The 15,560-nt window shown below is 44.9% G+C and overlaps 1 protein-coding gene across 1 annotated transcript in view; it reads right to left on the reverse strand.

The window, feature by feature from the left end:
* Window positions 1–15,560, reverse strand: part of LRP1 (LDL receptor related protein 1) — a 463,435-nt gene that overhangs the window by 53,198 nt on the left and 394,677 nt on the right. Inside the window, exons 62-68 of the mRNA XM_068267473.1 lie at window positions 14,040–14,188; window positions 13,004–13,097; window positions 11,757–11,873; window positions 8,908–9,027; window positions 8,000–8,122; window positions 7,058–7,183; window positions 796–912 (exon numbers count right to left, since the gene is read on the reverse strand). Coding sequence (XP_068123574.1) covers window positions 796–912; window positions 7,058–7,183; window positions 8,000–8,122; window positions 8,908–9,027; window positions 11,757–11,873; window positions 13,004–13,097; window positions 14,040–14,188 — 846 coding nt within the window. The remainder of the gene's footprint in view (window positions 1–795; window positions 913–7,057; window positions 7,184–7,999; window positions 8,123–8,907; window positions 9,028–11,756; window positions 11,874–13,003; window positions 13,098–14,039; window positions 14,189–15,560) is intronic.

Raw genomic sequence — 15,560 nt, forward strand, 5'->3', positions numbered from 1 at the left:
GGACAAGTAGGTAGCATAAAGTATACATTTACATTTCATACATCACTTCCAGCTCATACACACATTAGCTATTCTGAATACAAAGTCCTTTCATTCTGTCCCGGGTATTTCAGGAGACATGCTTGGGTTGTACACCGGCAGGAACACAATACACCGTGGAGAGATAGAGAAGTGCAGGAAGATAACAGCAAGGGGGATATAGAGGGAGCAGTATGGTTAGTCATGTTATATGTAAAGATTATTCTGCACCTACCTCTGGATGCCCCCAGGGACGACAGTGTTAAAATGGAGAAAAACATAACATGAGGTGAAATGGAATCAACACAAGTACACAACATGTGAGAACAAAAGGTGAGTTTCTATGCTGAGAGAAAGCCTCTAGACCCCACAGTGATGGCATGGAGAAAGATGGACAAGAAGCTCAGAGATTACAGCTCAGGACACAATGCCAACAACAGGAGCATGTAGTGCAGTGGAAGTGCAGCAGAGCCTGGAATAACGGAAGGAAATACGGCAACATTATAGAAATCACATATCTAGGTATAACTGGAAGGAAAGGAAAACAGAAGCTCTGATCAACTGGTATATTTCAGAGAAATCAAGATGCTTGAATCTGATTTGTTGATGCATCTCCACTCTTAATTTCCTGTACACTTACTCAATTGTTACAGCTTACACAGGAAAGACATTTATAGTAAGTCAGAGCAACAACATTTAACTTCGATCTAGATAACACGCTATGCGACTGAGTTGTTAGCAGGTCTCATAATGTAAAGATAGAAAAGGGGCACATACTGCAATACTCCTCATCAGAGTTGTCACCACAGTCGTTGTCGTAATCACACTGCCAGCGGCCGGGGACACAGCGGTTGTTCTTGCAGCGGAACTGATACGGCTCACATGTTCTTTCATCTAGAATGAGAGGGATAAAACGACACTGTGTACAGCAGTGTTTCTCAACAACACATTGGCATGCACCACTTTATAACAGCCTGTGGTTACCAAATACCCCCTTCAATGAGTATGATTACCAAGTAACCCCAGGTATGGGTTTGATTAGCAAGGACACCTATGCATGGCTATGATTATCAAGTACCCTCTTGTATGTGTAAGCCCAGGTTCTTCCATGTACTGTATGGGTAAGGTTACTAAGTACTCTGATGTGTGAGCAAGATAACCAAATACCTCCTTGTATGGCTATGATTACCAAGTATCCCCTAGTATGGGTATGATTACCAAGTAACCCAATGTATGAGTTATGCACCCCCTTGCAAGATTACCAAGTTACTCCTTGTATGGGTAAGATTACCAAGTTACCCCTTGTATGGGTAAAATTACCAAGTACCCTCTTGCATGACAATACCAAGTACCTCCCATGTACTGTTAGGATCATCAAGTACCCACTAGCTTGTGTAAGATTACAAATTATCTCTGTGTATGGAAAATATAACCTAGAGTATACCTTGAAACTAATACATTTATTAGTTGTACATTCTGGATATAAATGATTTCCAAACATACCCTGTGGCTTTTAATTAACTAAAACATTTATTTATTTATTTTTATTTATTTGTTGTATTTATAAAGCGCCAACATATTACGCAGCGCTGGGCATTAATTTAGGTTACAGACAATATTTAGGGGTGACAAACAGCAATATGACAATACAGGAATACAAGAAAACCAGATCACACAGCACAGTATGAGTACAAGGTAATGCTTAGTCAGTCACTGAATGGGAGCATGGAGTTAGGCAAGTTAGGTTCACTCAAATGCATAGCATGGGTGCACAGTAATAGAGGTGCATGATCAGGTAGGACACAAAAGGAGTGAGGACCCTGCCCAAAGGCTTACAATCTACAGGGAGAGGTAGGGACACGAGAGGTAGGGGACCAGAGTTCGGCTGGGTTTAGAGCAATTGTGAGGGGTGGTAGGCAAGAGTGAAAAGGTGAGTTTTGAGGGCCTTCTTGAAGGTGTTGAAGGAGGGGGCTGCCCTAATGGGTGGAGGTAGGGAGTTCCATAGTGTCGAAGCGGCTCTTGAGAAGTCTTGGAGGCGTGCATGGGACTGGGTGATGCGGGGGACGGTCAGGCGAAGTTCATTGGAGGAGCGGAGTGAGCGGCTTGGTGTGTATCTCTGAGTAAGATCAGAAATGTAGGTTGGACAGGTTTTGTGGATGGATTTGTAGGTCAGACACAATATCTTGAATCTGATTCTGGACTGGATAGGAAGCCAGTGGAGGGATTCACGGAGGGGAGTCGCCCTGGTGGAGCGATGGGAGGAGTGGATAATTCTGGCAGCCGCATTCATGATGGACTGCAGTGGGGCTATTCGGGTCTTAGGGAGTCCAGACAGAAGGGTATTGCAGTAGTCGAGGCGGGAAATTATGAGGGCATGGATGAGGAGTTTGGTGGTGGCAGGGGTCAGGAAAGGGCGAATCTTACAGATGTTACGAAGGTGGAAGTTGCAGGACTTTGTGAGGTTTTGGATGTGGGGAGTGAAGGAGAGTGCGGAGTCCAGGGTGACACCCAGACAGCGGGCTTGAGAGGTAGGGTGAATAGTAGTGTGGTTAACAGTGACCTGCACATCTGGGAGGTCCAGGGATGACCGGGGTGGGAAGATCATAAATTCCGTTTTGTCTAGATTTAGTTTTAGGAACCTAGCGGACATCCAGGAGGAGATGGCAGATAGGCAGGAGGAGACCTTGTCCATGGTAGTGGTGGATATGTCAGGGGTGTGGAGATAGATTTGGGTGTCATCTGCATACAGATGATAGTTAAAACCCATGGAGGAGATAACCTTGCCAATGGAGGATGTGTATAGGGAGAACAGTAGGGGGCCAAGGACCGAGCCTTGGGGGACTCCCACTGAGAGGTGGTTGGGGGTGGACGAGGACTCATTGAAGGAGGTCGTGAAGGAGCGGTTGGAGAGGTAGGATGAAAGCCAGGTCAGGGCGAGATCGTGAATGCCCATGGATTGGAGGGACTGGAGGAGTAGGGGATGATCTACTGTATCAAAAGCTGCTGAAAGGTCAAGGAGGAGGAGAATGGTGTATTTACCTTCAGCTTTAGCTAAGGCAAGGTCATTGACCACTTTGGTGAGAGCAGTTTCGGTTGAGTGGGCAGGCCGAAATCCAGATTGCAGTGGGTCTAGTAGTGAGTTGGCATTGAGGTACTGGGTCAGGCGTTTGTGAACCAGACGCTCAAGGAGTTTTGAGGCGAAGGGGAGGAGGGAGATCGGGCGGTAGTTGGAGGGTAGCGAGGGGTCGAGGGAGGGTTTCTTGATCAGAGGCAGTACAGTGGCCTGCTTGAAGTCTGAGGGGAAGGTGCCTGTGGATAGGGAGAGGTTAAACATGGTAGTGAGGACTGGGGCCAGATCCGTGAAGTGAGGCTGAAGTAGATCAGAAGGGATAGGGTCAAGGGGGGAGGTAGTGGTATGGGAAGTCTGCAGTAGGTGGTTGACCTCCTCAGTGGTAGTAGGAGTGAAGGAGGTGAGGGGAGGATAGGGTGGAGAAGGAGTAGGTTGTGAGCAGGTGGGAGGTGAAGATTGAAGATTGGATATTTCCTGACGGATGGAGACTATTTTGTTGGTGAAGTGGGTGGCTAAATCTGTGGCAGAGAGGGAGGAAACAGAAGGTGGGGGGGTGTATTTAAGCAGGGAGTTGAAGGTGCTAAAAAGACGCCGGGGATTGGAAGCTTGTGCTCCGATGAGCTTGGTAAAGTATTCCTGCTTCGCATGAGCAAGGGCAGTGTGGAACTGCTGCAGGTTAGTCTTGTACTGTAGGAAATCCTGGTTTAGTCGAGTTTTCCGCCATTTTCGTTCAGTGGCGCGTGTTTCCCTCTGGAGGTTGCGAGTATGGGTAGTGCGCCAGGGCTGGGGGTTAGGGGGTCGGTTGCGGCGGAATATTGGTGGAGCAGCTTTCTCTAGGGCTGATGAGAGAATTTGGTGATACTGAGCTGCAGCAAGATTAGGACAGGTTAGGGTGGGAAGAGTGGAGGATAGGCCATGGAGGGAGTCAGCAAGGACGCCAGGGTTGAGCTTGCGTAGGTCTCGCTGCCATCGACCAGGTGGGTGGGCGGGTAGTTTGGAGGTGCCTTCCGTGAGGAGGTTGAAGGCGAGAAGGTAATGGTCTGAGGGTGGAAATGGTGCGATGTCGAGGTCTGCAATGGTGGTGGATTTAGTGAATATAAGGTCGAGAGTGTGACGTGCAGTGTGAGTGGGGGCGTTGGTGTGTTGTACTAGGCCATGTGAGTTGGCTATGGTGAGTAGCCGGGTCGCAACAGAGTTCTTGGGTTCATTGATGGGTATATTGAAATCCCCGAGGATGATGGTGGGGAGGTCAGAGGAGAGGATGTGTGGGAGCCAGGAGGCAAGGTTGTCGAGAAATTGTCGTGTGGAGCCCGGAGGGCGGTATAAGACTGCAACAATGGCTGGGAGGGGATTGTAGAGGCGGATAGTGTGGGCCTCAAATGATGTGAATTGTAGGGAGGAAGGTGGAGTGAGGACACGGAATGTGCAGGATGGAGAGAGGAGCAGACCCACCCCTCCCCCGGTCCTGTTGTCTGGTCTGGGGGTGTGACTGAGGTGAAGCACCACGTATGAGAGGGCAGCCTCTGCGGCAGAGTCAGAGGGGGTGAGCCATGTCTCAGTGAGTGCGAGGATGGTGAGGGATATGGAAGAGGAAGAGGTTGTGGACCTCTGTAAGTTTATTGCGGACGGATCTGGCATTCCAGAGACCGCAGGGTAGGGGGAGCATGTGCTTGTGAGTGGGATGGATGGAAATGAGGTTGGGGCGAGGATGGGTGTTGAAGTTATTTGTGGACAGAGAGCTGTGAAGCGGGTCAACCGGAGGATGCTTGTCTGGCAGCAGGCTGTGGCCCAGGGTTAGGCGATATATCACCAGCAGCAAGTAAGAGTATTTATTTAAAGGGATACTGTAGGGGGGTCGGGGAAAATGAGCTTAACTTACCCGGGGCTTCTAATGGTCCCCCGCAGACATCCGGTGCCCGCGCAGCCACTCACCGATGCTCCGACCCCGCCTTCAGTTCACTTCTGGAATTTCTGACTTCAAAGTCAGAAAACCACTGCGCCTGCGCGCCCGTGTCCTCGCTCCCGCTGATGTCACCAGGAGTGTACTGCACAGACACAGACCATACTGGGCCTGCGCTGGGCGCTCTTGATGACATCAGCGGGATCGAGGACACGGCAATGCAGGCGCAGTGGTTTTCAGACTTTAAAGTCTGAAATTCTAGAAGTGAACGGGAGGCGGGGCCGGAGCATCGGTGAGTGGCTGCGCCAACACAGGATGTCTGCGGGGGACCATTAGAAGCCCCGGGTAAGTTCAACTCATTTTCCCCAGACCCCCCTACAGTATTCCTTTAATTTTGTTCATATAGGATTCCATAAAACTGAAAATGTGTACTACTTAACCTCCCTGGTGGAATGGACGAGCCTGACTTGTCCAGGGAAAAATAGCAACAAAAAAAAAGTCAGGCTAGTCAAGCAGTTCTAACGCAGGGTTCAGTTTCTTCTCATGCATTTTTTTGCATTAAAATTCACATTTGTATGTGAATTTTCAGGTGGTCTGGAACTCTGTACGCAAAAATTTGCACATGAACAAGAATTTTAATGCGAAAAATTGCATCCAAAAAACTGCAAAATTCTGCCAAAAAGCTGAACAGTGGGGAAATTGTGGCCTGGCAAGAAGGAAAAAATGTATGTTTTGACACGATTTTGTGTTTGAAACGCTCATTATACACAAATGTATACTAGAGCCTTGATTGACACACTCTTGGTAAGTTACAGGCAAAAATTTCAAGAAAATGAATTTAACCATTTTTTTCACAGAAAACTGAATGCCAGGGAGGTTAATTGGCAGTAACAAACCCATGTAACCCCCTGAACCCGTCATAAATACCCTGCAGCTCAGAGCGGTAATCCCGACCTGTGCTCAGGGTAGCCGCCGGATGCTGCATACAGAGCAATGCACGCAGCGGGCATCTCAACATACTTCCCAAGGGATCCAGACGTCAGCCGCCATTCTTCTTCCGCTCCCCCAAGGCTCTGCCTCCCCCTGGTGAGATCGCTGGCTGTCGTCATGACGACAGCCGGCAATCTCACTTTAGGGTTGCAGCACCACCCAGAGGATGGAGGGAAAACTGCAGCGCTGAAGCCAGGGAAGTGAGAGATTGCTGGAACTGCTGCAGATCTCCCTGGCACCATTATTTTTTTTTTCCAGGCTTTAGGGTCTGAAAGGGTGCAAAAAAATTGTATCGCTTTTAAACTCTAAAATCCGGAAAGAATCAGACCGCCAAGGGGGTTAAAACAGACATAGGGTTAACACCCTGTGTTTATAAAGTATCTGCTCTGCTGAGGCAGACAGTTGACAAAGCCAAGATATCAAATTAAGGTGGTGATTAGTCACAGATGAGGGTGAATTAGACCGGCTAAACTCTCTAAATACATACAGGGTGTATTTCTCTATATAAGGGGTAGGGAACCTTGGCACTCCAGCTGTGATAAAACTACAAATCCCAGCATGCTTTTGCCTTTATTAATCATGACTGGCTGTCAGACTCCTGCAATGCATTGTGGGACTTGTGGTCGGAGCAGTGCTTTTCAGCGCTGCTAGCTTTGGGCGCAGCCAGCGCCGCCATAGACTGTAATGGGAATCAGTCTATAGCGGCGCTCAGTGAGGAAGGTCGGCTCCGTCAGAAGACGGAGCCGAAGTTGTTTAAAAAACACAATAATTCGGCCTCCAGCAATCGCTGGAAGCCGAATTATTTCATTCCCCCACTATCCATGGCGGCCTGGAGGGGGAATAGTAATTAAAACGCCCCGGACTTGTGCAGAAGCAGGACCAGCCATTTAACAGCTGGATCCTGCGCCCAAGTCTACCAGCGCCGTATTCAAATGTACGCCTTGTGGTTCCTTAACAGCTGGAGAGCCAAGGTTCCCTACCCCTGCTCTACATTTTCCTTCTGTCCTGTGCAAGCGTTCAGGTCCACTTTAAATATAACAACCGTTTTACACGTTCCATGATTACTGAAAAACATATACCACATTCTTCTTTAGGCTCATCAGAGCTGTCCCCACAGTCATCTTCTCCATCACATTTCCAGCGAGCCGGGATGCACCTCCCAGAATCCTTACAGCGGAACTCATCCACCCCGCAGGTCATCTGAGCTGCAGAACAAAAGCATCAGTAACTCAGTGAGGATTGATGCACAAATCATTCATTGCCTAATATAGTGCTCACAGTCACCGTTCTCTCATTGAAGCACCGCCTCTCCAAAACCCCTCCATAAAAAAGAAGAGGTTTTACTGCCTCTGAATAAGCAACAAGTTAGCAAAACAGCTGTCAGGCTGCAATAAAGGGCTCTTAAAAGGAGCGGTGCCTTCGCTTTATTTTCTTAGCACTTTACACCTAAAGAGGTAAGTCTGATCTATCCCGCATCTTCAAAAGTTTTACACACAAACTTGAATGCTTACATTTAGTCAACTCTATACCTACTATGGAAAGAGTAGGACAGAAAAGCAGGCAGCAAGATACAGACAAGGCTGAAGGTTTTGTAATCTTCCCAATCCGTTATTGTCATAGAGACTTATCCGTCATCTACTACATCCATAGACATAAGTTTGTCCCTTTATACATTTTATAGGCAGCTTTGATTGTCTCTAAGAAGTTCAGCCATGTATTAAGTTTCTATGGTAACACTCAGATTATTCAAAGCATGGGAGGATATTGGCTGTATATGGCTCCCTCTCACATCCCTCTCAGTTCAGGTGTCCTTTATGAATATGAAATCCATAAGCAGAAGTAACTGTCCACTTTCATATTGCATCTGAAAGCTGAAAATGAGTTGGTTGCCATTTACAACTCCTTCCCATCATATCAATACTGCCCTAAATAAGCTTAAATGGGTATTACAGTAACTGATATCTCTTCTGCATAATCTGACCGTATTCCTGAAAACAAGCCACAAAACACCCGGTTCTTACTGCAGTTATCTGGTTCATCTGATGCATCCACACAGTCGTTGTCCCTGTCACACACCCAGACACGCGGAATACACCGCTTGTTAATTGCACACTGGAATTGATTCGGAGCACAGGTAACTTCAGCTGAAAGACAAAAAAAATATATATTATTCGGTTCAAATAAATACCAATCAGAGAGACAACAATGACAAAATTAAGGAAAAATATAACTGTAATAAAAACCAGCTCTAGTCAAGAGTTTAACCAGTTCACCCTCAAGGGTTTTTCCCATTATGAACCAGAGCAATTTTCAAATTTCATCGCTCCTCCCATTAATTCGTAAATAACTTTATCACTAGTTATCACAACAAAATAATCTGTATCTTGTTTTTTTTTTTACCACCAGCGGATCGCTCAGAAACAGCCGTATCAGTCTGACGACAGAGCGTACACATGCCGGACTGTCGCTGGCACGCCCACCCAGCGGGAGGCAACGACGGACCCGTCGTTGCCTAAAGTCCGGCGTGTGTACGGACCTTAAGTAGACGGAGTCTGAGCCATTTTGGGTACCCGGAGTCGGAATATTTTTGTACCGACTCCACAGCCCTGCATTATACACCAGTGGTTCTGGACATGTGCCTGGCCTTCAGGGGCATAAAGAGATGATTTGCATATTTAGGTGTGATGCATTATGGGAAACCACGGTTGCTCACTTAAAGTTGAATTATTGAAAATACATTCTGTTTTAAGAAGGCAAAATTATATCTATCATAGCTTTTATTAGTAAGAGGGTTTCTCTGTCTCTTTTAGCCCCTATAGTGTCCTAGTCATCCTGGGTCACCATAAGCTATCTGGGTATTCTGTAATGAAGGTTTGGTGTTGTTGTGCAGAGAAAGACAATGGAAAGGGCAGAATTATGCAGTACTTACGGCAATCCTTTTCATCATCTCCATCACCGCAGTTGTCCTGGCCATTGCAGCGGAAGATGCCTGGTATGCAGCGATTTGTATTGGTGCATTTAAACTGGCTGGGCAAGCACACATGAATATCTACATGGAAGAGATATGGAAAACTTAACACAAATACCTGACTAATGTACAGATGTAAAAGAAAAGGAGCAAGCAAAGGAAAGAAATGTGGCAACATTATCCATCACAAGTAGTGAACCGCCAGGTAAGATGTTTTCAGCATATCACTTGCTGCTGTAGGCCGGGATCTGGCAAGCAATCAGATTGTGATTTATTAATAGAGTATTGGACCACAGAAAAATGAAGCAGTGGATCCAAACTCTGAAACCACCGGCAGATAAAGTAGGTCATGTTAATCAATGTGTAACAGTGGCCTATGACAAGTGTTGTGGGATATATTAGACAGCAAGTGAGCACTCAGTTTGTGAAGCTGATGTGTGGAATAAAAAAAATTACAGCCAACCATAGGGGTCTAAACAACTCTGAGATGGGCCAAACTGTGATGGCTTTTAACTGGGTCAGAGAATCTCCAATACAGGAGGTCTTGTGGGGCTGTACCTATAAATTAAGCCACCAGGAAATTTGGGTGCAGGGTAAAGCTGTAAATGGCTCCCCCTGCTCCTGCAAAAGTCCCAGCGGCGTTCATTACTATTCCCCCTCCAGGTGGCCGTGGATAGTGGGGAATACGCTGTTTTTTGACGGCGCCAAAATTACTGTCTGAGGACCACTTTAGCTGTAATTCCCATTACGGCCTATGGTGGTGCCAGCAGTGCCGAAATCTCCATTCCTATTACGACCTATGGGGGCACTGTTTTTACATGATTTGTTGGTATGATGTTCCCCATATCTAGTGCTCAGTACTTACCAAAAATTGTTGGATGGACAGCCGGTGAACGAGCAACAGGATCATGGGTGCCTAAGGGCACTTTTACACTTTGGTATGCGTTGGAACGCTTTTTTTTTCTTTTTCTCCATAGCAGTGCATTGTGAAAACGTTTTAAGTTAAAATGCGTAGTGTGAACTGAGCCATAGGAAAACATGGACATTACTTTAAAAATCAGTTGTCTTTCAATTATAACTGAGAGCAACTGATTGAAGGGAACCAGAGACGAAATAAAGAAAAGATTTTATACATACCTGGGGCTTCCTCCAGCCCCATACGCACGGATCGCTCCCACGCCGCCGTCCACCACTGCCTGCAACTACGAGAACAGACTCCCATCACTGACGTCATCAGAGCCAGCTATGCAGGAGAAGTGCGCCCTCTACGTAGCTCTCCAGCGTCTGCTGGAGAGAACCGCAAAGAGCGCACTTCTCCTATGCTAGACTGTCTCTGACTGACGGAAGAGTGGTGAGCCGGTTCTCGTAGCTGCGGGCAGCGCAGGACTGCGGCGTGGGAGCGATCTGTGCGTATGGGGCTGAAGGAGGCCCCAGGTATGTATAAAGTCTTATCTTTTTCGTCTCTGTTTCTCTTTAAATGTAAAAGAGCCCAAACTGTGCCCATACATGGTACAATTATTTTCATCCAATCTTACCATTTCTATGTAGTATAAAGTTAAATTAAGTGAATATACTGAAATGATAATTTATGCAGTTCCCTTATATTACATAGAAATGGTAAGATTGTATAAAGAAAATTGTATGTATGGGCACCAATGGGATTACTGATGAATGTGTGGAGTCACTGTTAACCCATCTGGTCTCATGTCACAGAAAAGCGTTGGAAGTTTGAAGGGGGTACAAGGAGGCCTACACGCGGCGCCCCTGTTGAGATGCAAGTATTTGCGTGGGCCAACTCCTGCAGGAATGTCAGGAAGGTAGCCTTAGATCCTGCCCATCTGGTAGGCGATTGCAGCTTGCAACGCTTTGCCATTTTAATTAGACGAGAGTCAGTTAAATTTCAAATTTGAATGAGTCAATAGACTTGAGGCAGCCAGTATATAAGTCAGGTGAAACTGGTTAGATGCACACACCTCTGTTTCTCCCTTTGCAATGAAGTTTGAAGACCTTCACAATATTCACAATATTAGCTGGGTGGTTCTAATGTTTTGGATTTGCGTATAAACAGGAAATAGCATTTGTGCACCATCTGCTGGACAAACTATAGAACTGCTAGTCTCATTCAGTAATAAAGGATAAAGTATGAGTAGGTTCATAGATAGCATGGCCAGATGAGGACAATGGCTCCAGCTTGAGATTTTTTTTTTAGGGAGGAGGGGACATAATGGCCAGCTGGTGGGGCTCACTGCGGCATGACAAAATATATATATATACCAAGACACTGTCGACTCAATCTTATTGCATGCGTAGTTCATTGCTTTGTGTGTGAGACATGTTACTGAACATTTGGCTGAGCAGAGTTTTCTGATCTATGAAGTCAGACTATTAAAGAGTCTGAGTTATAAATAATAGTTCCGGCTGAGGAAAATCCAAGGTGTGTACATAGTGTTACAATATTCAGTGGTTATTCTGATGACCCTTCACTGACTTCTCCTTTAAATAAGGGCAGCACGGTGGCATAGTGGAAAGCACTTTCGCTCCTTGCAATATTGGGCCTCAGTTTGAATTCCAGACAAGGCACCATCTGCACAAAGTTTGTATGTGCTCTCCAATATATACCAATCTATTTCACAACATTTAACAGGTATTACATGCCGTGCATTGCGCCCTCATATACTTTTTTTTTTGGGGGGGGGGGGGGGGGGGGCGCGATCTCAACTAAGACTATTTCTTCTGCCTTCTTATGTAATTATAACTTTTACAGGGGAGACATGTTCATTGATTGCATACAGCCAGAGTTCTGGTCTCACCGCAGTTGGCTTCATCTGAATTGTCCTGGCAGTCATTGTCCCCATCACAGATGAAGGCCGGGTTGGTGCAGATGCCAGTGGAGCATTGGAACTGCCCAGGGCGACATTTGAAGTCAGCTGTAACAATGAAAAGCACATTAAATTTTTTTAAAAAAACCCATCATTTCTACCACGCCACACACAGCTTCCCTTTACCTACTGTCCTATACCTTAAACCTTTAGACTGTAAGGCCTTTTGGCCAGGACTCTCTTCCCCTTCTGTCTCACAATGCTGTGTAATGGGTGTACATTCCTTCCACCCCTCAGTAAAAATATGTAATTCATTTGTTCACTGCTTCAGCTGTTACACCCTCTTGTCTAGTATCAACTGTTGTATTGTATACTTGTATTGTTATACCCTATATATTGTACAGTGCCAAGGAAGATTCTGGCACTATATAAATCAATAATAACAATATTCTGAATGAAAAAAAGAACAACTACACATCCTCTGCAGACCTTCGCACTGCTGGATACTTTTCCAGTTTTCATAGACAGCGGAACTATGTGTGGCATGTACCCTCCATGTCCTAGTCCTTCACAGCTTTACATTAAGGGAGGCAGCAATTGTGCTCTTTAAGGAACACAGTAGTAGCATTAAAAATGAACAGCAGTAAGTATGGTTATTGCTAAGATTTAATTACAGCAAACCAAAGGTAGTGGGGGACAAGAGGAATTTCACTCATCTGGGGCATTTTCCAACCCCCTGTAGTCTATCAGCTCCCTTGGTGTCCTCCCAGGCTGATCCGTTGTGTTGCTACAGCCAAATTAATGTCCCCAACACCGTGGCTACTGTGCAGGCGCTGTTCTGTCCCGGGCAACTCCTCGATCACGTTGTCTTGCCTAGGAGTGCTCTGGCCAGGGCAGCGCATGCACGGTAGCGTGTGACTTAGCCAGTTGCAGACTTTAAATGAGGTTACAGCAGCATAATGGATCCGACAAGGATGACACCACAGGAGCTGACAGACTACAAGGGGGCAGGTAAGTAAAAATACTCTTGTTCCCCTCAGCTAGGAAATCTGAATGATGATGAATGAGATGAACACAGAGAAATGTAGCCAAACTAGTCTATTTTTTACAAATGTCATAAAATGGTAGCCTTCACATAAAGAAACCATGTTCAGTGCTAAAGCCCAATACATAGATTATAAAATCAGGAAGTTACCAAAAAAAATCCTACAGGATTTGTATCAAATTTTAATACATACGACAATCAGAAGGCTCATCTGAACGGTCCCCACAGTCGTCCTCTGTGTCACACTTCCACCAGAAGGGAATGCATTTGTCATTTTTACAAACAAACTAAAAAAAAGGAAAAGATAAGACATAGTTAAAACATTTCTGAGTCCGTGTCTCATGTCGTGAGAACACGCACTGTGAGTGAAGTGACTTGTTACAGTTTACATTTAATGTTGTGCATGTATCTTTATTTTGTGTGAGTGTTTGTGAGCTCATGTACATGTTTTTATTTCAGACACTGTCTCGTATTGATCTGAGGAAGCAGACTGGTCCCATGAAACGCATTGTATTTATCACGAGGTAAGACTGTTCCTAGTACTTACTTCCACTTACTACATATTGTATCACAATGGGAGTGCCTCCATGCATTGCAACTTGTTACTGCTTAGCCCCCTTCCCTCTCAGGACAGAGCTAATACAGTATCCCTTCATCTAAACCTGTAACAGACAAAAACTGCCAGCTGCTACTTGTGACAACATGAAACAAGCTGCATCACAAAGCACACCCAAAACTACATTTTTTTTAAAGTACTGTGATGTGGAAAAAGTCTTTAATTTATTTTTTTATTTCTATTTATTTTTGCTGTGTGAGTCCCTATTGCTTCCTTTATTCAATGATCAGCATTGTTGTTATCAGGGATACATTCAAAAATAATAGCCTAATAGAGGTATACACCATGTTCCTAATGTCCCCGTTACAAAGCTCTAAACTTCCTGTTCTATCCATCCCTGGAAAAAAAATAAAAGTAAGAGGAAAACTCCCTAAGGGGAACAAATAGAGCATTGATAACCTGAAAGCATTTCAACTCTTCTCAACTTTTGAATTGAGTCACAATGTAAATATGTGGACAGTTTATGAGTAGGTATATGAGATAGGCCTTAATGTGAGTGCTACTAAAAGTGGTGCTGGTGGTAAACAGAGTTGCAACACCAAAACTTCAATTCAGCTACATTAGAAGCAAGCAGAATCCCCTAATCTCAGAGGTGATCACTGAATCTACCCACCTGACTGGCAGTGCAGTTGGAGACGCAGGTCTTCCCATCTGCCCCAAGGTAGAAGTTGGTTGGACAAGCACACTTGTAGCCACCTTCAGGTGACATAAGGCACAGATTGCTGCAGCCACCATTGTTAGTCTTGCAAGGGTGATTGGGAACTGAAAAGAAAACAATTGTTGGGCAAAATTAGGTATTTCCAATAGTAGACAAAGATGGTTGTATTTGCCATTATGGTGCAATGTGCTGTGCTCACCCTTTAACCATAGTTATCACAAATGGTAATATAACTATAGCTGCTGTTAGTTTAAGTACACAAACATACACACAAGCCTCATAGACATCCTAAAAGCACTCATTCTTGTGGTTGCAAATGTAACTGCTTTTCGAGTCCTGCTGTGACAAGACATTCTGGATATTGTACACGGGTATAAAAACTAAAGGCCACTACACTGGTTCTGACACAAAGACATATTAATACTGGGCATAAAATAATCATTGCTTTCCATGATGGCACATATTAGCTTTGACAAATATACAGAATGATATAGTCTGGAGGCAAATAATACTGGATTGGATTGCATGACACTGTAAAACTAAACTAAAGCAGCTTTACCTAATGTGGGGTCAACTGGGTATGACTACTAAGGAAATCAAATATCAGTGCAATCTATTCCAACAAGTATCAAAATTTAGGAAGATTAGATCGGGAGAGGGCAGTGCTTCACAATTGATTAAAGCTACGGTCACTTTAAGGTTGCATGATAGCTAAACGTTATAAATATGAATTGTTTGACCATAGGATGGGGTTAGAAATCGTTTAGAGGGAAAAGGTTAGGGTGAGGATGAAAGGTCAAGTTCAGTGTTAGGTTTCCAACAGATGCATGGTTCAGGATAGGATTATAAGGCTAGAAAACGATGGGGACAAGGGTAGTATTCTAGACCACATTAGAAAAACACGGTCTGCTTGAAGCAGTCATGCGAGTAAAATAAGACCTGAACACATACATATCAATATAAACAACTCTGCTCATGTTATATCATATTTTATAGGCCAACAAACTCCACACCATCAACTCTCTTCCTCTTTTCTCGCTGCGCCTTCATTCAGGGCTTGTTCACACCTAGGGCGTTTTTGCCTCTTTTTTTTTTAAGCGCCGGCGATTTTGAAAATCGCCCTAAAAAGCTTGTTCAATGATTCACTATGAGAGTGTTCACATCTGAGCGGTTTGTTTCCGATCCGCTCAGCAAAGCGCTGCCTGTACCATTTTCTGAGCACTTTTGCTCAATGGAAGGTATAGGGAAATCACAAAGCACTTTTATATAGCGATTTTCCCAGCGCTTTTAAGAAAAATACAGTGTATTTATTAATTTCCTGGGTCAAAGAGTTTACTTCCTGACTTGCATCAGGAAGTGAAAAAAAGAACCGTTCAGCAAAAGCGCTTAGAAAAGAGTTTTATCAAAAAGAGTAGCGCGCAGTGCAGCATCGGGAGGGGAAAAAAAATTGCGCACAAAATCGCAAATTGTTGGCAT

Source organism: Hyperolius riggenbachi, chromosome 2 (assembly GCF_040937935.1).
Source record: "Hyperolius riggenbachi isolate aHypRig1 chromosome 2, aHypRig1.pri, whole genome shotgun sequence".
NCBI lineage: Eukaryota > Metazoa > Chordata > Amphibia > Anura > Hyperoliidae > Hyperolius > Hyperolius riggenbachi.